The 22,914-nt window shown below is 28.3% G+C and overlaps 4 protein-coding genes and 3 non-coding genes across 7 annotated transcripts; all 7 read right to left on the bottom strand.

Annotated features, from left to right (window-relative positions):
• Positions 1-2,594: 2,594 nt before the first annotated feature.
• Positions 2,595-2,677, bottom strand: LOC114078514. The gene has a single exon (XR_003580194.1). It is a non-coding gene; the product is annotated as a small nucleolar RNA snoR114 (small nucleolar RNA).
• An 899-nt stretch (positions 2,678-3,576) lies between these two features.
• Positions 3,577-3,665, bottom strand: LOC114078511. Its single transcript, XR_003580191.1, has one exon. It is a non-coding gene; the product is annotated as a small nucleolar RNA snoR114 (small nucleolar RNA).
• Positions 3,666-3,670: 5 nt separating this feature from the next.
• On the bottom strand, positions 3,671-3,741 carry TRNAE-UUC. Its single transcript has one exon. It is a non-coding gene; the product is annotated as a tRNA-Glu (tRNA).
• Positions 3,742-10,005: 6,264 nt separating this feature from the next.
• Positions 10,006-13,298, bottom strand: LOC107027882. The gene is made up of 9 exons (XM_015228928.2): positions 13,248-13,298; positions 12,750-12,890; positions 12,565-12,657; positions 12,303-12,485; positions 12,043-12,102; positions 11,602-11,763; positions 10,841-10,894; positions 10,592-10,726; positions 10,006-10,430 (listed from the first exon to the last, which is right to left on the bottom strand). The coding sequence occupies exons 1-9, from the start codon at positions 13,296-13,298 to the stop codon at positions 10,053-10,055; spliced, it is 1,257 nt and encodes a 418-aa protein (XP_015084414.2). The 3' UTR covers positions 10,006-10,052.
• Positions 13,299-14,143: 845 nt separating this feature from the next.
• On the bottom strand, positions 14,144-16,130 carry LOC107027883. Its single transcript, XM_027918801.1, has 5 exons — positions 16,022-16,130; positions 15,687-15,845; positions 15,499-15,552; positions 15,269-15,403; positions 14,144-14,539 (listed from the first exon to the last, which is right to left on the bottom strand). The coding sequence occupies exons 1-5, from the start codon at positions 16,079-16,081 to the stop codon at positions 14,144-14,146; spliced, it is 804 nt and encodes a 267-aa protein (XP_027774602.1). The 5' UTR covers positions 16,082-16,130.
• Positions 16,131-16,158: 28 nt separating this feature from the next.
• On the bottom strand, positions 16,159-16,924 carry LOC114078456 (the record flags this gene model as incomplete). The annotated part of the gene is made up of 3 exons (XM_027919338.1): positions 16,763-16,924; positions 16,525-16,617; positions 16,159-16,353 (listed from the first exon to the last, which is right to left on the bottom strand). Coding segments are annotated over exons 1-3 (447 nt in total), but the record flags the coding sequence as incomplete, so codon positions are not given.
• A 3,127-nt stretch (positions 16,925-20,051) lies between these two features.
• LOC107027149 (selenoprotein H-like) lies at positions 20,052-20,769 on the bottom strand. The gene has a single exon (XM_015228327.2). It carries the CDS (start codon positions 20,726-20,728, stop codon positions 20,273-20,275), a length of 456 nt encoding a protein of 151 aa, XP_015083813.1. The 5' UTR covers positions 20,729-20,769; the 3' UTR covers positions 20,052-20,272.
• Between the last annotated feature and the right edge of the window lie 2,145 nt (positions 20,770-22,914).

The raw sequence follows: 22,914 nt of genomic DNA on the forward strand, positions 1-22,914 counted from the left end.
TAATCTTCGCTCTCATGTTCATCTTGAGTAAGCTATTTTATGCATAATGGTTATTATGATGAACTTGAAAGTTTAATTGGTTGAATAGTTAAATTCAACAACAAAAATTATTTCTGCATTCATGTTTAATTCTTTAAAAATATATTACTTTTAGAAAATTCAACATATACTTGTCTGACATCTTTTGAAAAGTTAAAACAACATAAATTAAAAGGTTGTGATAAAAACTGAAAAATGGACAATCAAATAACTCAAATATACATTATTATTTTCAAATTTGAGAATAATACAATATAATTTTTTTTGATCCTTAGTTTTGTGGTAAGACAACCTCACCTCACTATCCTTTTGGGTCGGAGGTGTAATTATTATTATTATTGTCGTGAAAAAAAAAAGAGTAAAAGTTACAGAGCTCAAATACACATTATCTCATCTTATAAATCAGATGTACCGTGATGACTCAATCGTTCACAATTTGTGCAAGTAAATGTCATTGATTTGAAATGCACCAATCGGGAATCGAACCCGAGTCTGTACCGTGGCAGGGTACTATTCTAGTACTAGACCACTAGTGCTACTTGTTTGAACTTTCTCATTATATTTATATTTTATGTATTTATTATTTTTCAACAATCAATTTCCCAACAAAACTATATTGAATGAAATCTCACAAACTGAAACCTAGACTATCCGTACTAATTAAACTAGTTTGCATATTTCAATTGTGTAATATTCAATGTTTATATTAAAACGAATGCAAGATATATCTTTCATACATATATTTATCACGACTTACTAAAGCTATTACACAAATATATTCTTTAAATTTACTAAAAAAAATAAATTATTTTATGTATAAACCTAAAAAACAATCAACACAAATTTTATTTTAATTTTTCTGTCTAATATTGATATTAATGGAAATTTAAAATTATCTAGATATACATTTGCACATAGTTTAAATAGGTATATATTCATTCCATATCAATGACAAAAGTTGTTGCAAATTAAATTTTATTGACAGAATCTTTTTACCAATCTTCAAATTATGATTTTTTTTATAAATAGTTGATTGTTAAACGGGAAAAGAAAAACGAAATAATGTATGTTTAGATAATACTTCAAATAAGAAAATTCTTTACTCTCATTTGAAAAAATTGTTATTATTTTGAATAATTAAATTTTATTTCCCTGTTACATAGTTTGTAAATAATTAAATTAATTAAAATTTTTTTATGATTTTCAAATACTTGGTTCTCAAAAATTTTTAAAACAATGCTCAAAGTCATAATTTCATGAATTAAGAATCAATTTCCAATCATTATAGTCGTGCATAATATAATGTCATCATTTAATGGCCATAAAAGGAAATAAATAAATATAGTATTAGGTGCGCGATATTTTAAAAACATTTATATTAAGTTATATATAAATTTATATATTATTGTATGTATAATAGACGGTATAATAAATACTATATCGTATTAACAATATGAGAATCAAGTTATTTAAATACAATATTTCTATTTAAAGTATTATCCATTAACTTTGTTATTTAAAATTGAAAAAATCCACTAACATTCTATAAATAAGATGATCCTAAAGTTAATCATAGAAGATTCACATTCAATTTATCAATTTCCCTCTTTGAAATTAAACCATATCAAGAATAATCATTGCTTCTTGCAAAATAAATAAAATAAAATTGACAATATTTTTTAAAATTTTGTAGACTGCTACTACATATATAACATATTGTTATGTATCCAAAGACAAGTACATATTAGTCTAGCTACAAAGGGAATGAACCATTAATAATTGCACAATTTAATAGGAGAAGAAAGCAAAATTAATATCGATCACAGAGTGAAAGAATCATTTCTCAAATAATTGCATAAGGAATAAGTATCGTAAATCATAAAGATGATTAAAAATCTTCTTAGTGATAAAATTATCTCAGTAAAAATTGAATTATTCGCACAAAATTCTTCTTACAATGAGGAAGCTAACAGCTCACAAAAATGTCTCTCGTCACAAATATTCAATTTGAAACTTATTATATACTTTTTTTGCTGGTCTTTGAGTGGACATATTTAGGCTATAGTTGATAATCTACCAAGCCTTCATTCCATGTTAATCTTGAGTAAGTTATTTTAAGCGTAATGATTATTATAATGTATTTAAAAATTATATTGTTTGAATAGTCAAATTTAACAATGAAAGCTATTGTTGTATTCGTTTTAATTCTCTAAAAATATAATACTTTTGAAGAATTCAATATGTACTTGTCTGACATATTTTGAAAAGTTTGAACAACATAATCTAAAAGGTTGTGATTAAAATTGAAAAATGGATAATAATGTACATTGTTATTTTCAAATTTGAGAATAACACAATATACATTTTTATCGATTCTTAATTTTGTGGTAAAACAACTTCACTTCAATATCGTTTTAGTACTAAGGTGGTTATTATTGTTGCGTAAAAGAAAACACGTGAAAGTTACAGATTTACGAAAATTCAATACTTTTGTCCAAAAATTATATAGATATTAAAATAAATTTTCACTAAGATAAAAAAGGAGCAAAAAAGTAGAGCTCAGATACACATTATCTCATCTTATAAATCAAATGTAAGTGACGACCCAATCGTTCACAATTTGTAAACATCATTGCTCTTGTGCATCAATGTGGAATCGAACCCGGGTCTATATCGTGGCAGGGTACTATTCTACCACTAGACCACTAGTGCTATTTGCTTAACAAATCACTAACACTACTAATTCCTACTACAAATTCCCCTTCTTCTTTTTTTTTTTGGACTAAAAATAAGGTGAAACAAAAGGTTTCTTTCTAAATATGTTTTTTTTTTAAAAAATATATTAAGTAGATTTCACAATATAGAAATTATGTTTTAGCTAACTATCGAATTTTGTGATACTCGTAAGTATTACTCTAACTTCTACTGCGACTGTAACACTAGTTGTCTTATAGGACCAATAAAGGACATCGATTAGCAAGAAACAAAATATTTACATGCATGTATAGTCGAAGTGTGTATAATTTATAGTCCAAGTGTATACAAACTGTCGGATGACACTGTTAAAAGAAAAAAAAATCTTAAAATCTGATTTTCATATTACTCCAATAGTGTTCAAAAAAAATTCTAATATATATATTATAGTGGTAGATTTATTGTGCTATAAAATTCTAAATTCATTTATATTTTTGCCTCATTTTAACATAACAACAACAAAAAAGTTGACTTTTTAAAGAAGATTTCAGTATACATTAACTTGGAGTTGTGGTTGTATTAAATAAATTGGAGTTCAAAACATTACTCACTTTTCTTATTAGTTAATTTTAAAACACATAAAATTTAAACTCTTTTTTTCTTCTTCATACAATCAAATATAATATATGACCACATATGAAGGAAGCAACTCAGTGGGGTGGAAACAAAAAACGAAGCAACTCAGACTGGGATGAAAAATAAAAATAGAGCGATTTTCAAATATAATCAATCCCCAATATATATTAAATTCAGGTGAAAAACGAAAACGAATAAAAAAAAATAGAGCTCAGATGCACATTATCTCATCTTATATATCAGATGTACGTGACGACCCAATCGTTCACAATTCGTGCAAGTAAACGTCATTGCTCTGCAATGCACCAGCCGGGAATCGAACCCGGGTCTGTACCGTGAAAGGGTACTATTCTACCACTAGACCACTGGTGCTACTTGTCACTACTTCCTCAATGTATTTTTATTGTATTGTATTTATCTTTTTTCAACAATCAATTATTTTATTACAACAACATATTAAATGAAATCCCACAAAGTGAGATCTAGACTTTTACATATATCATATGAATGCAAAATATCATACATATGTTTATCATGACTTAGCTTACTAAAGTTATATTATACATGATATATATTCTCAATTCAACTTTTGAATATTAAAATTAAATATTTGATTTGAGATAAACAGAACCTGATATGAGAAAAATCAAATCCAATCTCCAATTTCATTTTTTTTCAGCAATTTGAAATTTTTTATTTTGATTTTTCATTAATGTTTGGTACGTAATACCTATATTAGAGTTCGACTAAACTTAAATTTGCAAAAGAAAGTCTAATATTTAAGGATAAAATGATGTCTTACAAAAAAATGACTGCTTCATACCAAGGAGGCTCGAACACAAGATCTCTCGAACCTTAACTTCCATTTTATCTAGTCAGCAAACATGACTTTTAGTAGCTTACGTGTTAGGTCTATCTTTGAAGAAATATGTATTGTGAATAAAGTCAATAATAATATTGGAACTTTAATTAATTATAATATAGTTTAAACTTCAGTTTCTTGCTTAGCTTGAACATTTTGTGGGAAAGCAAATTGAGATACATTAGTCTCATATTCTATAATTCTTCCATACCAAATTATATTATGACTAAAGTTGTGCCTTCGGTAGAAAATGTTTTTCCACATTTTCTTAAAAAACATAAATGAGTTTTTTATAATTATTTATTTGCTAGTATTTGATAAGTAAGTGACTTTTTATATTATTTTATAAGAGCATTTATAACTTAGAATAACGGAATTCGAGAGGTGGGATGGTCGTCAAGGGTTGAGGGGTTGGAAGTATCGGATGGATGAAAATGAGACAATGAATTTGAAATGTCTCCGATGAAACTTGGTTAGTTGATTTATTTAATTACTTCTTATATGTTTTCTCGCTTTCAAGAAATTTGTGTTATATATATATATATATTGACCAACAGAATATATGAAAAGATTAGAAAACGTTTTTCTAAAAAAAAAAAATTTTCAAAACACACCCTAAGGCTCGATAAAAATAATAATTTGTTATAATGGATTAGTTTAATTTGATAGGGTCGAAGAAGTCCATTTTGTAGACGGTTGCATGATAATGATATTGTATTATTTAATTTGTGTGTTTCTCATGGAAGACTAAGTACTCTTTGAAGTTACTTATTGTTGCTTCAAAATAAATATTAAACTACTAATCACTTCACATCACAATTAATTAATTGTCATATTATTGAAGTCGACACCAAATACTTCCAAAAAAAAAGTTGTTTTTTTCTATGCCAAAATAATAAATTTTATATATATAGCCTATAGGGAGGGTGGGGGGGATTAACAATCAAGTAACCATGCACTAATACTGTTCTTTTTTTCTTTAATAATATCCGAATTAATTTGTGTACAACTCAACTATTATATTTAATATTTATATAATCTTTTACTATTTTATAATCATCGCATTCAGTCAATTTATATGTCCTCAGCAATTTCGTACATACATTTTTAAAAAAAATTCAAATCTAAACTTTAATTTTTATGATTTTACGTATTTTATTGATTCTTAAAATATGGATTGATATCATTTTCTTACGTCTAGGACACCAAAATATTAAATTACGCAATATTTATTTACAATCTTTAACTCTTAACGTTTTTTTTTCCTTCTCTTCTTTATAAAAATTAAATATATATAATTTAATATAATGTGGATTATATTATTTTATAAGTACTCTTTAGTCTTTATATCCATGAGAAAACTAGCTGGTTTTGCCCACCAATATAAAATTGCTTGTACTACTTAAACATTATTAAATTAAGCACTATGCTTTGAATAGAGACTAATAAACAATAATTTGCTACTTAATTTGTCCACGGCCTACCTACTTAATTGTCTATGAGTTGACTTTTTTTTACATCACTTGCAATTTTTGTACTAAAAAAATATAATTCACATTTTCAAAAAATATTTTTTTACTAAACACTTATTAATAAGTCGGTGGCTGATCTAAGTATTGATTGGTTAGTAGTTCTATTCAAAAACTGGTTTAATTTTTGGTATGTTTTCACACTTTTATTACACTATACTTTTGTTTGCATAATTTAAATATTTGAAATTTAATGAGCAATGATGTAGCTCTTCAACTACTACTATTCGTAAACCGATCAATGTGCTAAATTCTCGCTATTTATAAAGTCAAATCATAAGAGTTGTTTACATATTTATAAGAAATTGTTTTCAACGCTCAAACGTGAGACCTTCTAATCACATGATAATAACTTTATCAGTTATGTTAATTTTTACGTTTTGTATGCAATTAAAAACTTAAAAATCAAGAGAAAGAAAGATGGAGAAGATAAAATGTAATTCAATCAATTTAAAGTAATATATCATGATTTTCCTAGTATACATCTTTGATTTCCATGTACAATACAAAGATTATGAAAAAAAATGTATAATATCAAACTTAGCTACAAAAAGAACTTGGGAATTTGGTGAAATGTGAAGAAGTCAACATCAATTGATCCCAAAAGATCAATGCTCAAATCCCAATAGAGAAAAAAAAAAGTTCAATAATTTCCTTCTTACATGCTAAATTTTGATGAACAGAGCTTAGTGCTGGAGGTGAACGTAAGTTGATCAGAACAAATGATTAATTGTGAAGAGGATTTGGTCCTCCGGGAACGATTCGATGAGATACTCTATAACTCTTGTCTATATCTTCATTTCTTGATTTTTTTGGAGATGGTGCAAAGTTATGCCATGAAATTCTTGAATTCAATCTTTGTTCTTTGCTTGTTGGAGTGATTTCTTGAATTTTTCTACAATTTGATAATTGACTAAGAAAGAGTATAATTACCAATATTAGCAGAAATTTAAGAGAAGGATATTGAATTTTCATGATGATTATATGAAGAAGAAATATTAGGAAAATATGGACAGAGAGGGAAATAATTAGGTTGGTCTAATTTTGAGTTTTTTTTTAGAACTTTTGTTGAATGGTGACAAGTCTTTATATTAATATGTGTTTTAATTTAAAGAACTTGTGGTGCAGATAAGAATCAGAAAAAACTAATATTGTCTAGTTTAAAATGACATATATACCCTCATAATATTTCCTTTTTTTATAATTCTCAAGTAGTTTATGGGAAGTTTCTTTTTGTTTTACCATATGATATTCAAAGTCAACTAACTCCACTAATTAGATTTCATATTGCGTAGGTCGATTAAGAGGTACGTAACTTTATCTGACAAATTTAGATTTATATGAGAAAAATTAGAAGAACTCTATCTTCAAACAAGGTATAGTCAATTTTCAGAATAATAATGAAACAAATTTTCAATACTTATTAAGAACGTTTTTGACAATTATTTTCATTGAAAATTTCATATTTCTAATAGAAACGTCCATAAAAAATTTATATCAATTTTAGTAGTGATAGAAAAGGTTTAAAAGGGTAAAATAGTCATTTATGGAAGATGGGAATAGCAGTGTGAATAAAAAAGATGTTGCTTGGAGGTTATGAAGAGCTGACAAGAATTTGGTGGGTTTGTGTAGACATTTATTTGGTAAAAACAAACTCTTTCGATTCGATATTCGTATTAGAATTTGATTATTTTAAATTTTAAGTTATACATGACTTTATTAAAAAAAAGTTTTTATTAAGATTTTTTCATGCAAAATTCAAATCGAAAAACTCTAACTAAAAGATGAGCAATTCAATATCTTTTAATATTTATATTTATATTTAAATAAATAATTAAACATCCGATGCGAATAAATTTTATCGACATGGTTAATATAAATTGTTTGGTTGGACTTTAACGAGAGTTTTTTCAGGAGCCCATCCTTATAGGCACGTGGTGCAAGTGCAAACCCAGCAACTGTCTCATGTTTTTGCCGTCCTTTGGTTCGTTTATTTTTAATTGTCCATTTTATACGTTTTTTAAAAAAATAATTTAATATTAAATTTAAATATAAAAAAGAATCAAAACAAGTAATGAAGAAATAAAATAATATTATGAACAAGTAAACTCTCAAACATTTTTTTTTCTTTTTATCTCTATCATCTTTTAGTGTTTCACGTCCCACATTAAAAAAATATAAAAATTTCATAAATTTAAGTAGTTATCAAATAATTAAAAAGAATATAATATGCATTATAAAAGTTGTGGTTAATTATGATTAAGAATCAAAACAGTGTAGCTTATAGTAATTAACGATGCAAATTAAAAATTATGAGATCTTAAATATAAATGTTAGGGAAATAAAGAATATGAAATGCGGTAGCATATACCAACTAAATTCTTTGTTTGAAATTATGAACTTTTTTTTTTTTTTGGAATTTAAAGAATAAAATTATATTGGATTTATAAATGTCTTATCATATGATATTTTGCGTATTTAAGAAAATAAGAAATCTTCATGATAAGATCGATCATGGTGTCGTTTTCTTTTGGGTCAATTTTCTAAAGTATTATTAATAGTGTGATCGAATAGATAAGATTTTTTATTTTTATTTTATATATAATCAAAAAATAAATAAAATCACTAATAGATGATGTTCTAATAAATTATAAATTTGAATTAATTGAATTATGTATTTTCTATTTCAAAATGATTAGACTAAATATTTTTTCTCATAATTTTTTAAACATTTAAGTATTAAAAAATTAATTCAAGAGGACTTTTGTTTCTAACATGACGTAGGCCTCTTTGGACCTTGTCGATAATCAACTTATTAAATGATATGGTTTCTAGAGGGCACATAAATTCATTGAAAATATAATAATAAACTTTTAATTATTCCACAAAATTATAGTCAAGAAAATCTCCTCCAAAGTTCCCATGAAACTTATATTCATTGAAATAATAAACTTCTAATAATTCAAAAAGTCTTGATGGTACTAAATGTTTTGATTTTTTTAAGGTGCGATTTTAAAAATTATTTATTTTCTATTTATTTATCGAATTCTGACATGCTCATACATATCAATAACAAGACGACTACTCCCTACACATCACTGAGCAACATCATTTAACACTTAAAATTCACACAAGAACTATTACCCAATTAATATCAAGAAAATATCCTATAATGTTCCCTTAAAACTTCAATGTGTGGAGATTTTTTTTTTTTTAAAAAAGTATGGAAAGTAATACAAAAAACTTCAATATATTCGATCCTTTCGTTCATTTTTACTTATTCACTATTCAATTTTTTTTCTTTCAATTTTAGTTATTGTGATTTTTAACATATTCAAAAAAAAGATAATTTTTTTCTACATTTTTTACCCTTAACATTAAACTATACATCAATTAATAGACAATACTATATCGTAGCGGAGTCAAAATTTTCGACAAGGGGTTCAAAATCAGAAAAAATAGACACATAAAGTAGTCGAAGGGGGTTCAACATCTATTATATATACCTAAAAAGTGATTTTAACCATGTATATGTTATATGATTTTTCCCCGAAGGAAGTTCGGATGAACCCCTAATATCAGGGCCGACTCTATGCTTTCAAAAATAAAGCCTTTGCCTTAGACTCTCAAATTTCGGGGGCCTCAAATTTTTGTCAAGAATAAATTATGTATTAAAATTTTTATAGATAAATAAATTATTTATGATAAAATGTATAATTTTGTTAAAAATAAATTATTTTTTCCACTTTAACATCTTTTGTACTTTCTTAAAAATAAGAATTAACAATGAAAAATGTTGAACAAAGTGAATTATAAATTATTCTTTATTTATTTTTAAATTTAGTTTCAAGCATTACTCTAAGCATATTAAAATGAGGTATACCAAATCATCAACTTTTTGAGTTAAATTTATGATTCTGATTCTAATCATTATTTAATATTTATAAACTGATTACTTGTATCATTATGTTAATAATTGTCTCACTTAAAGGATGTTTTTCAATGTTGAGTTGATAAAATCTTACCTAAAACTAATAACTGAAAAAACAACATTAAGTAGTAATAATTTTCATCTAAATAGTGTAAGTAATTTTTCAAAAAATAAATATGTATATGAAGTGTATTTATATTTTAGGTCGCGACTTGAAATTTTGCTTTAGGCCTCCAATAACGTTGAGCCGCCCCTGCCTAATATCATAAAATAATAATTATTTTCTTAATATGAATGCAATTATATGACAAATAAAAGTCCAAATATTTTTTAATTCATAATGTCAACATTACATCAATGTTTATCCACCAGGTCCTCCATAAACAATCAAATGACCAAGTACATCACCTTGCTCAATAAAATCTTGAACTGTATATAAAGTTGTGTTACTCTGAAATGGATATGTGCCAATATGATCTAAAGAGTATGTTACCATTTCATTATTCACAAAACACATAAAAGTGCACTTTCTAAAATATGCATTTTCTAACAAATTTCTCTTTGGAAAAAGTCCACTACCCATTGGAGGGAATTGTAATCCCTGTGGACTATATGTTATACCTCCATATTTACCACCTGTTGCATAAGCTTGTAATGTTGTAAAAATACTCTTAGGCCAAAATCCCACTTGTTTGTAATCCTCTCCTAGCATAACCCACCAATTTCCATTGGCTACATCCTATATAAGTTTATATTGACATATATATAGTTAGATAAATAAGGAATATTTCGTAAATAGCCTTATCAACGTCAAGTTTCGTAGAAAGTAGTGAAATTTTAAAACGTAAAAGCATTTTTGATTATTTCACTAACGTAACAGAACAAATAAATATGAATTACCTGTTCAAGATACATTATTTGTGAATTAATAGGTCCACCAATTCTTGAAGGTACAAGTGGCATTCCTAAAGGTATATCTGTGTTTACTAGGACAAAGCCACTACATAATGTATTAAAACAACCAGCACTTCCAACCTATAATAATACATTCAAAAAAAGCATTTAATTATAATTAGTAAACACTATAGTCTAGCTCTAAGAAAAGTTTTAAATAATTGATCAAAGTAATTAAATTTTGTTCATAATTACCTCAAATCTTGCATAAAGTCTTGGCGTATTGTCTCCATTAAGAGTAGGATGCACCTTCATTAAGTTTAGCATAACAATAATATTAATAACAAGTATTTTTTTCAACTTAGTAATTTTCTCGATATTATACCAATTTCTAAACCATATTAGGTTTATAAGATAATTTGTAACAACGTATAACTGTCGATGATATATGTACTCTTTTCAAACACTCTCAGTATATGAAGTGATATATGTATAACTGTAGATGAAATACAAATTTCTACACCATTAGGTTTATAAGATGAGTTGAAACAACAGATTATCGTCAATGATAAATGTATTCTTTTCGAACATTGTCAATGCATAAAATGATATATGTGTAACAATCTATGATATACAAATTTCTAGTACACCATCAGGTTCATAAGAAAACTTGTAACAACATATAACTGATGATATATGTATTCTTTTTAAAGACTGTCAGTGTATGAAATGATATATGTATTACAGTTGATGATATATACAAACTTCTAGTACACCATCAGGTTTATAAGATGAGTTGTTACAAAAAATATCCGTCGATGATATATGTATTTATTTTTAAACACTGTCACTGCATAAAATGATATATATTAGCGTGTGTGTGTATAACTGATTAAGTTTATAAGTTTGACTTGTAACAACAGATAATCATCGATGATATATGTATTCTTTTCGAATACTATTAGTGCATAAAAGTTAAAAAAATTTTTTTTAATGAGAAGTAGAAGTGAGCTTACGATCCAACCAACTTCAATGGCATCACTAAGTCCATTTTCAAGCCTCACACGAGCTCCACTAAACTGATCTTTTTGAACATTCATTGGTGCATGTATAGTAGTAATCATGCCAGCTCCACGAAGTATATTTATATCAGCACCTGGAATTTCTGTTTCTGCATACTAAAATCAATAATAAAATAATAATCCCAAAGTAAGACAATTTATATGCAAATGATTCAAAGTGGATACTTTTCACGATTTTTATTCGATGTACATCTGAACTTTACTTTGGTCTAATTATCCTGAACTTGACGAGGTTATCAAATTGCCATGTTTGGGTTTAATTAGGCGAACATAAAGTTTAGATATGCATTGAATAAACGTTGTGAAGTTCAGAAGTGTCCGAATCTATTTTGAAAAATAAAAAGGATGTGGGGGGGGGGGGGTTTCAATACACACCTGGAAAGGATGTATTTCATCTAGGGAAATTGAGGCCTTAGAATTGGTTATGTTGTTTCCCTACATGAAGTACAAGTACACCTTATGTTAGAGATTCAAAACTAGGAAAAAATTGAGGGGGGTGGGGTGGGGTATTATATTAAAGAATAAAACCATATTTTATATATCGGCGATATAAAGTATTACATATTTATATGATGAATTCGATAAAAATTCCATATGGCATTATAAAAATAATCATGTAAGGTATGTGAACTTACATGATCATTAAGATTTTTTTTCATGTCTTGCATATGTTGATATCGAATGAGATCCTCTTTTGTAACTCTTTTATTAGGAACTGTTCCACTAGGACATCCACCGCCTTTCAACCCTATCTTTGAAGGTTTTTCGAAACTCAAAGCCTTTGCGTCTATTCTTGATTTGGATAGAGTAGGTTTCATCTACGTCAAATTAAAATACACCAATCTTTGTCACAAAATTTACTAAAATTGAATATAGAAGTATATACTACAAACACACCTCGGGATGAAAATCATGATTCTGTAATAGTGGATGATCAAAAGCAGGTTGCTTATAAAAATCTACGCAATCGTATATATCTCCATCATTGGTCTACAAATCAATAAAAAAAAAATGAATTTATTTATTTTCCTATGTTTTGATAAATAATTTTGATATGCTTCAAATATTATGATATGTATCACCTTTATAGTCTTGATAGCTGGCTTATTTATAAGCTTTAATTGCCTCTCCAATTCTAAATCTTCAACCTCAGATAGGCTTTGTCTTGCTTCAATTTTGGCATAGCTCAACAATAGTGAAATTGCAACAACAATTTGTAATATCTACAATTTGAGATGTAATTTAGCAACATTATGTTAAATTTTTGGTCTAATATATAATATAAATCCTCTGTTGTTAGGGAAAAAGTCTTGTTTGCCCTTAACCTCTATCGAAATTTCAACTAGAGAATAATTTTATACTACAGTCTAAAGGTAAAAGGTAAATTTGCATTTTCATTCCCCAAAAAATTGGGCACATGTAGATCCATTTCATGGTGAAGCATTCCTCAATAACAAAAGGTTAAACACGAAATGATTTATTGTCATCAAAGATATGAATGAACAAAAATATAACGTATGATAAAATTAAGCGATTTTGAATTTCAAAAAAATTAAGAAAATAAATATTTGAAAACTTACCTGATTTGACATGACGATGGTGTTGAAATTTGATGCAAAATGAAAATACATGTGAACTTAAACAAACATATATACATTTATACTAAGTAGAAGATGAGAGAGTATTTATTTGAATAGTGTAAAAGTCAAATGTTACAATTAATTTTCTATATTATTATTTTAGATTTCTTATAAAAGGATTTTCTTAAAGTCAAATAATTGACTTATACATTTATACTAAGTAGAAGATGAGAGAGTATTTATTTGAATAGTGTAAAAGTCAAATGTTACAATTAATTTTCTATATTATTATTTTAGATTTCTTATAAAAGGATTTTCTTAAAGTCAAATAATTGACTAATATATATATATATATATTATATTTATATAAGAAAATTATAATTTATAGTACTTTCTGTATAGCTTTTGAATATCTAAAATTTTATTTTAAAATATCAAACTAATGTATCTTTGATGGACAAATTCCAACTAATGTATAGTTTGGTCCCTTTTTAAACCACCAATTTCCATTAGACATGTCCTATATTATAACCAAAAAGAAGAAAAAAAAGTTAAAAGTTTTATTAATATTCGATACAAAATTTAAAATTTATGAATTTCTAATATGATCATGTAAGTTCGTATCAGACAAAAGAATTGGATATACAATTAAATATTTGCAGAATTAAGTTGATTTTTAAAAATATAGATACGAGATTCGAACAAAACCTAACGATTCTGTAACAGTCCAGCCACTTAGTGATATTGTCCGTTCTAAACCTCGGCTTGAACGGCTTTAAAATGCATCACTAGTTAATGCGTTCTACTTACTTATATACCAAGAACCACTGCATGAACAAACCATATATAATTCATAAATAAAATATCGAAATATCTTAAAACACCGCATCTATAAATCAAATATCTCTATGTTTCTTATACATATGTTCACCTGGTCCTCCATATAGGACTAAATTACCAGACTCAACCCCAGAGTTTGGAAAATCAGCAACTCTATACAAATTTGGACTATTTGCATATAATTTCACTTCAATATCATCTAAAGATTTAGTTTCATTTTTATCTGTTAAATAGGTACTATTCTTACAATATCCATCTTTGTTCAAATCTCCAACTGGAAAATAGCCACCGCCCATAGAAGGTTCTGGTACACCTGGTGGACTATATACGATTCCTCCATATTCTACACTTGTTGCAAATTCATTTAACTTTGTAAATATCTTTGATGGCCAAAATCCAACTGATGTATAGTTTGTTCCAAATTTAAACCACCAATTTCCATTTGACATATCCTATAAAATGGTAAAAGGAAAAAAAAATAGTCAGATAATAAATAATAATAAAAGAAGGTTAAGTTTATGGATTGATAGTGTGTATTATTTATTTAATCAGATCACTTACAAGATATTACATGTTATTTATTCTATATAATAAACATTCAGTAGTAATATAGAATAAATGATAAGTAACCTGCTATAACATGTCAAAGTACATGAATATACATATTCATTTTTTTTTTAAGATTATCATAACTAGATTATAAAATATTTTCTGATGAACACGATTATTTCACCTTTAATTAAAGTATTTTAAATTCGAGCTCAGAATATGAACAACAGAAGAGAAGGAAGATTTACACAAATGTTCTTTCTATGCCACAATTTTAGATTTTGTTTGTCTTTGAAAGTTGTGTAAATATAGCTTTTAGGATTCACAAAACATTATATTGTTGTCTAGTGTATGTCTACAAAACTTTAAGATACTAGTCTAACGTTTTCTCATAAAATTTACAATTTGTTAAAAAAAAATGTAATAGTCTAAAAAGTCTATAAGTTGCTAGAGAAATCAAAACAGGGTCGACATCACTAAGCAACTATCCCAAAAAAGAGACAATAGGCATAAAGGGCGTTTCTTTTTTTAATGAGTTCTACTCAACGTAAATCCAAATTAATTAAGAATTCAAAACGGATACCAAATATTGAGCGGAAAACTTTAAAAAATAGGGGAAGATGCACACTTACACGAGCAATGTACATTGGTACATCATAAATAGGTCCACCATAAGTAGAGGCAGGAAGATCTCCATCTAAAGGTATTGCAGTATTTATATGAATAAATCCAGGACATCGTGTATTAAAACAAGCTAATTTTTCTGTCTGCGATCATAAAAAAATTTATTAATAAATACATCGACTTTCAAGAAAATCATATCTTAATTAGTTTTAATTCTAAAGAAGTTAAAGAAAACTACCTTTAAATATATGTATAATCGCGTATGAGTGTCTCCATAGACATGTGGATTCACCTAACATAAATTTATTAGGTAACTTTGATTAGCATATTTAGTCTGATGCAGGATTTAGAGTCAGTAGATGCAATCACACGTATAATTACTCGAGTTGTAGACACTGATGTAATTATTTAGTATTGTAAACTTACTATCCAACCGACTTGTATACTTTCGATTCCATTTTGAACCTTAATACGACCAGCACTAAATTGATGTCCACTAAGATTTTGAGGATTATGTAAGCTAATAATTGCCCCAGCTCCTGTTATTTTGTTTGTTGAGTTGTATGGTATTTGAACTGTTGCATACTGAAATAAAGCAAAAACAAAACATTTTTAAAGCTAATTATACATTACTATACATGTATATACATATATTATACATATGTTGGCTATTTTTGGGAGGTGGGTGGATATAATGTGTTAAAATATCGAAAATATTAGTTTTTTGTGGATAGAATATGGAATAATAAAAGTATATAAACCTTGCGTCCTCCTTTAAAAGGTATACTTGAGTTGATTCCATCAAAAACACTGAACTCCATATCCTGAAGAAAAATATGAAAAAAGAATTTGAATTATGAAATTCGAAAAGAAGTTGTAGAAATTTTTGTAGCAAACTCACATCACCATAAGGGGATTCATCCGCGCCTCTAATTTGTGATAAGAATCTTTGTCGTATTAGATCGTCTTTAGTAATTCTTCTGATAGGAACTGTTCCAGTAGGACAACCTCCATCTTTTAACCCTATGGTAAAAGGGCTATTAACGTTTGATGAAGTGTCATCTCCTTGTAAATTGGGCAAGGTAGGTTTCATCTGTATCCAACATTATATTCAGTGAATTTTCACAAGTGGAATCTGTAGAAGGTAGAGTGTACACAGACCTACTCTTATCTCGAAAGATAGAGAAATTGTTTCTTAAATTTGGTTCAAAATTTGATTATAAAAATTAGATTGTACGAACTTGAAACTAAGGTAGAGATATACCTCAGGATGAAATCCGTGATTCTTCAATAGAGGATTGTCGAATGCAGGTTGTTTGTAAAAGTCTACACAATCATATATTTCTCCATATTTCCCCTGCTTATCAAATAGTACTAGTAATTAGTCTCCAATCAATTTTTTTTAAAAAAAAACATAGATGTAGTACAAACTATTAGATTTAATATTTACGTAAGACAAAAGATGTTTTTTTTAATCTTCATATAAAAAATCGAGATTGTACCTTAATCGTTTTGATAGCTGGCTTATTTATAAGCTTCAATTGCCTCTCCAATTCCAAATCTTCAACCATAGATAGGCTTTGTCTTGCTTCAATTTTGGCATAGCTCAACAAAAATAGTGAAATTGCAACCACAATTTGTAATTTAGCTCTCAGATGCATCAATGATTTCTACATTAATTTGAGAAATAATTAAGCAAACTTTTGGATTAGAAATATATATAAATGACCCAAACAAAGAATTAGAATAGAAATATATACAAATGATCACCTCAATTTCATGGAAACACACAAGAAAATTCAAAAGTCATAAACAACATTATTTATACTAGCAAACAAAAATTCAAAGCATTTTTTTTGTTTATTCGGATCTAACTTTTTGCACAACTTAACTAATTCTATAGAATATCTGTCAGCTCCCATTATCAATAGATACGAGCAAAAAGTTCAAAGCTAACGAAAATGAATTTTGAAAAGTTACCTGAAATGACATGACTCTGGAGATGATTTTTGTAACAAAATGCAAATAATCTGAAATTAAACTAGTATATTAGTAGAAGATGGGGAAGTATTTATTCAAATGGTGCAATTAAAAATAGTAATGTTACAATTAACTTTCTACAGTTTGGATTTCTTAAAAAGGGAATAAATTTAGGAGAATCTGAAATAATTTTTTTGGACATCTTTTTGATGATGCAGATAAGGTAAACTAGTGAGTAATTCATTTCTTATAAATGTGTTTTGACTAATTTTATAAACTGATTAAATTAACTTATAAATATATTTTAATTTATATATCTGTTTTGGTAAATGTTAAAATCTTATAAGTCAAAAGTCATAGATTATCCTAAACATAAGATTTTACACCTAATAAACATTTTTGGTTTTATAAACTATTTTACGATTTTATAGCTGATATTATTTGTAATCTTTGAAATACTCTTCCTACATCATATTATTTATTTATCTTACTATTGTATTTTCAACGTAAAAATAAAATAAAATTATACGTTGCGCTTAGCCAGTCCAAAGATACTTTTACATGGTGTGATATTGTTTGCTTTGGGCCAAATTCACATGGTTTTTCCCCACTCGTCCTCATACTAATAAGAGATTATACACTTTATATGAGTTTTTCAATTTTTTTAGCTATTAATGTGAAACAATGAAACTTTTGTTTGCAAACCTGACAATCACCCATTGAACTAAGTTTCACGTGGCCATCACCATTATCCACGAGTCAATTTTTGAGATTTACTGTATATCACCCATATCATTTTAGTAGGCTATCGAAGCTCACAACTAGCTTCTTTCTTGTGAGTGCATCTCCAAACTCATAAGGCCTACTAATGTTCAATGGAATGTCATCTCTTTGTAAATTAGAGATATTAGGTTTCATCTGCGACCTAAAAAGGTAAGTTTTATGAGGCGTAATATTTGTACAATAATATTTATTTCAAATTTTGATTATAAAAATTAGATTGTATGAAATAAAAACTAGTGTAAAGATGTAGCTGAGAATGAAAATTATGATTATTCAACTGGAAATGATCAAATCCAGGTTGCTTATAAAAATTTAGAATCGTAATTTCTCTATACTTGCCCTTCCTGTCAAATGGTAACAATGTCTCCAATTTTTATATTGCAAAGTATTAGAATTTATAGTTGTGATTGCCCCTTATAGAGATCCCCAATTGCTTATAAGGTATATATTCAAGTTCACATGATATACACATATTTAATACAAATATAATAAGGCCACAAGATAAACTGGTGTAGGCCTAGATGCAAAAAGGACAATGTGTCATGGGCTTGTTGAGTTGTGAGTGGTATGGTATCACAGTCTGTACTCTCTTACGATGGTGGGCCAAAGCACTATTGAAGATCATATGCATATGACACCTTAGGTGAATCGTATGGGAGAGAAACCTGACTCTCAGATGTAATAACATTTTTCTACATATTATATTGTAGAGATGCAAGTCAAATGTGTTTAACTAATTGTTCTTCAATTTTTACCATTCATTTCAAGCAATTTTACCATGATTAATACAAAATACAACATTGTTATGTCACACGAATTACCTGATATACTGAGATTTTAAACACAAAAATACAGGAAAGCTAGAAACTAATAAAGGATTTATACTAACCAAAATAAGATTAACTTATTTTGAAGATAAAATGTGACTATTTTATGTGAAGTACAGTAAGTAAAGACTAAAACGGATTTTGATGAACTTGGATTTGAGATTGTTATATCTTGGCTAAAGTGTTAGACTTGAAAAAATGGTAAGTTAAAGCCTTAAGTTAATTAAAATTTAACAAAATATTTTTAATTTATTTATGAATAATATATAAATAATTATAAAATTTATATATCTAATTTATCGATTCGATTTGGTTATTTTTGCGATTGTTTTTTAGTAAAATCAAAACCAAACCAAATAGTATTGGTTTCCAAAATTTAAAAACTAAACCTAACCAAACTAAACCAATATCAATTTAGTCTGAATTGCGATTTGATTTGATCGTTAACCATAACCATGAACAGCCCTACTTCTCACATTGATCCTTTATCAATACTTCTTAAATGCCCCACATCAATATACTACACTTATAACTCGGGTAAGTATGAGTGGCACCCATGATACTTCTCAAAAGCTCAAGCTCAATATCAACACACCACACTCATGACTATAGAACTTGTGAGTGGCACACACCTTGAATTCACCACAAGTACTTTGCTTAAGTTATTTGATACTCTTAGAATATATTCTCTCACATTGGTCATCTTCCAAATACTTCTCAAAAGTCCAATGCCAACACACAGTAGGCGGAGTCATGATTTTCAATAAGGGGTTCAAAATTCATAGAAATAAGACACACGGAGTAGCCAAAGGGAGTGCGACATCTATTATATATAGATAAAATATTATTTTAACCATGTATAAATAGTATAATTTTTCGTCGAAAGATGTTTGTTCGGATGAACCCCCTTGTACCAGGGTGGCTCCGCCCCTGCCAACACGCCATGCTCACACAATTGAAGCTTGTGCAACCATGGCTTGGTTAACCTAACAAGTTTATTCATTAATGAAAAAATCATTTCCTATATACTAGAGTTCACAAAATCCAATTAACCTAACACAAACCTTGTTTATATAGTAAATTAATCATCCAATAACATCATAAAATTTTGATTGTGAACACAATCATAATTGGACATTGATCCAAAGACATTGAAAATCAATAAATTTCAAATCTTGAAATCGACTTACTAGCAATAATATATAATAGAGTTTCAACCACACTAATCATTTCATTTTAACCATAGTTTGGGAAAACAAAAGGCAAAATTCACAACAGATTGTTTCCATATTTTTCGAAGGGCTACAAATGACCTGAAAATATCAAATACTTTAGCCATACAAAACACAAAATCATAAACATAACCCTAAATCCCCAAAAACACTAAATTTCCCCCATTAAGCAAAATAAAATTAAAATGAATCACTTAATTTTCTCAATAATTTCAGAAATGACCTTGTCCATATTAAGTGCCTTCATGGGTCCAAATGGCCTCTTCATATCCAAAAGGCTAACAAACTTCTCCCCCTTTTCACCATCGACCCGGATTTCAAAACAACCCCTCCTTGGCTTTTCCGGGTTGACCCGAACCTCCAAACCGGGTACCCCATTTTCCAGCTCCTCCTTCACCTTCACAGCCCGAATCTTGAACTGCCTGCACTGGGTACAGTGCTCAACAACAACAATTTTCTTCGACCCGGAATCAACTGGAGCCTTCACTTTCGATTTCGACTCAGAAACGGTACCCCTTTTGACCCGTTTTGGTTTTGGTGAAACCGGGTCAACTGAAACGGGTTTCGAGTTGTCATTCTTGGCTTGGCTTCGAGTTACACGAGTTGGCAATGGCTCCCCCACAGTTGCCTTTCTCTTTGGTGCCATTGCAGAGATTTCTAGGGTTTTTTTTTTTTTTTTTTTGCAGTATTTTTGTGAAAAAAATGAAGTGAGAATGGTGTTATTTATAGGCCATTTTTGTTGGCCTTTGGATATTAATTTTCCCGCGCTTTTTGACGGTTGAGATTAAATTAGACCTTTTTTTTTTGTATTCTCTGTTCCTAATTATGTATTTATTTATTTTTTTCATTTGACTCATCAGTTAGAAAAATAATGTTTGACATAGTGAATTTATTATGAAAAATAATGTTTAACATAGTGAATTTATCATTTTATTTCTATTAATTATATTCTTGATTTGTCAAAATGAATAAGTAAAAAAGAAAAATCTGACAAGTAATTAGGGACCGAACGAGTAATAATATTACTCACTCCATTCCATATTAAGTTAATTTTTGATTCATTTTCTATTTTTCAAATTAACTTAATTGTTCAATTTTTAAGATTACTTTTAGAGTGTTCTTCCAATTTTATCCTTCATTAGTTAGTATTGAAATTAATAATTAATTAATATTCAATTATTTTAATTATAAATTTGATAATGATTTAATAAGGTAAAACATGAAAACTAGATTTTATTTATGTTTTAATTTACTTTTCTTAAAGGTATGAAGCACTCAAAAATTAACTTTATATAAAATGGAGGGAGTACCAATTTTTGGGATTAGGAAATGAATTTCTTTTCTTATTTAAAAAAATTTAAAGTAATTTGTATACTTTTTTGGATTTTGCTAAAATAGGATTAGTAACTAGTAAGTGTGAAAATAATAATAATAAACATAATTTTATACCAAAATCTTTGATTTTTTTAATTATAATAATCAAATAATATTCTGCACTTTGCATAAAGTAAAATAAAAACATTAATTATGTACTTTTGTTAGAGTCCAAATGCCAATATTCCCAACTTTTGGGAATTAAGACATGATTTTTTCCCCCTTTTTAAAAAATAATTTTAAAAAATAAAGATCTAACTAGGTAATAGTTTAGTATACTTGATGAATTTTACTAAGTTAGGATTAGAAAGTGTGAATAAAATTTGAAAAAAAACATATATAATATACCAAAAATATTTCGATTTTTTTAATAATAATTAAATTACATTCTCCATGAAGGAGTATTGGGTGGTGGCACGGGCGGTGGTGATTCGGGGGTGGCCGGGAAGGACCCAAAACGGATCGGGCTGGAGATGTTGTGGGTATGGGGTGGTTCGGGTTGGTTGTGAGTGTGGGTGGTGGTTGCGGGTGTATTGTGGGTGACGATCAAAGGGGTGATGAGGGGTGGTTGGGTAGTGCGTGGAGGTGTGGGGGAAGGTGGTGAGGGACCCTGTGAGTATGTTGGAAAAAGAGGAAGGACGCCAATGAATGATGTATTTGTGGAGGAGGAAATAGACTCGTAGGGAAACTCATTTTCGACAAATTTGACATGACGAGATATGTAGACTTTATGAGTTTGTGGGTCAAGACAGCGATAACCCTTGGAGGTAGGATGATAGCCCAAAAAAATACAAGGACGGGATCGGGGTTGTAATTTGTGAGTAATATGAGGGCGTAGCCAAGGGTAGGCAAGACACCCAAAGACGCGGAGGTTGGTATAATTGGGAAGTTCTTGGTAAAGGAGTTGATAGGGTGATTTGTTGGAGAGAGTGTGACTGGGCATTCTGTTAATGAGGTAGTTTGCGGTGGCTAGAGCTTCTACCCAAAAGGAGACAGGGAGATGAGATTGATGTAGAAGAGTAACCACTGTTTCAATGAGATGGCGATTCTTACGCTCAGCCACCCCATTCTGTTCGGGAGTGTATGGACAGGAGGTTTGATGTATAATTCCCAGGGATTGCAGAAACTGGCCAAAGATGTTATTGACATATTCCTTTCCATTGTCACTTCGAAAAAGTTTAACATGAGAATTGAATTGTGTTTTGACCATTTTTTCAAAAGTGACAAAGGTGGTGTATGCCTGTGATTTGTGTTTTAGTGGGTACAACCAAGTGTATTTTGTAAAATCATCCACAAAACAAATATAATAGCGAATACCAGCAAATGGAGGAACAGCAGTAGGACCCCATAGGTCAGAATGAATAAGTTGAAAAGGTGCAGTTGTACGCTTCTCAGATAAAGTAAAAGGTAATTTATGAGATTTAGCAATTGAACAGGAGTCACAATTGTTTACATGAA

The sequence above is a fragment of the Solanum pennellii genome, chromosome 8 (assembly GCF_001406875.1).
Source record: "Solanum pennellii chromosome 8, SPENNV200".
NCBI classification, from domain to species: domain Eukaryota; kingdom Viridiplantae; phylum Streptophyta; class Magnoliopsida; order Solanales; family Solanaceae; genus Solanum; species Solanum pennellii.

What these genes read in the sequence shown, in the direction of transcription:
- LOC107027883 (XM_027918801.1), bottom strand. Translation starts at nt 16,081, where the DNA reads ATGGAGTTCAGTGTTTTTGATGGAATCAACTCAAGTATACCTTTTAAA. An exon ending in GATTATACATATATTTAAAG is followed by an intron (nt 15,404 to 15,498) that starts GTAGTTTTCTTT and finishes TTATGATCGCAG; the next exon opens with ACAGAAAAATTAGCTTGTTT. An exon ending in TACCAATGTACATTGCTCGT is followed by an intron (nt 14,540 to 15,268) that starts GTAAGTGTGCAT and finishes ACCATTTTATAG; the next exon opens with GATATGTCAAATGGAAATTG.
- LOC107027149 (XM_015228327.2), bottom strand. Translation starts at nt 20,728, where the DNA reads ATGGCACCAAAGAGAAAGGCAACTGTGGGGGAGCCATTGCCAACTCGT.
- LOC107027882 (XM_015228928.2), bottom strand. Translation starts at nt 13,298, where the DNA reads ATGTATTTTCATTTTGCATCAAATTTCAACACCATCGTCATGTCAAAT. An exon ending in AAAAAAATCTTAATGATCAT is followed by an intron (nt 12,103 to 12,302) that starts GTAAGTTCACAT and finishes TACTTCATGTAG; the next exon opens with GGAAACAACATAACCAATTC. An exon ending in ATGAAATACATCCTTTCCAG is followed by an intron (nt 11,764 to 12,042) that starts GTGTGTATTGAA and finishes TATTGATTTTAG; the next exon opens with TATGCAGAAACAGAAATTCC.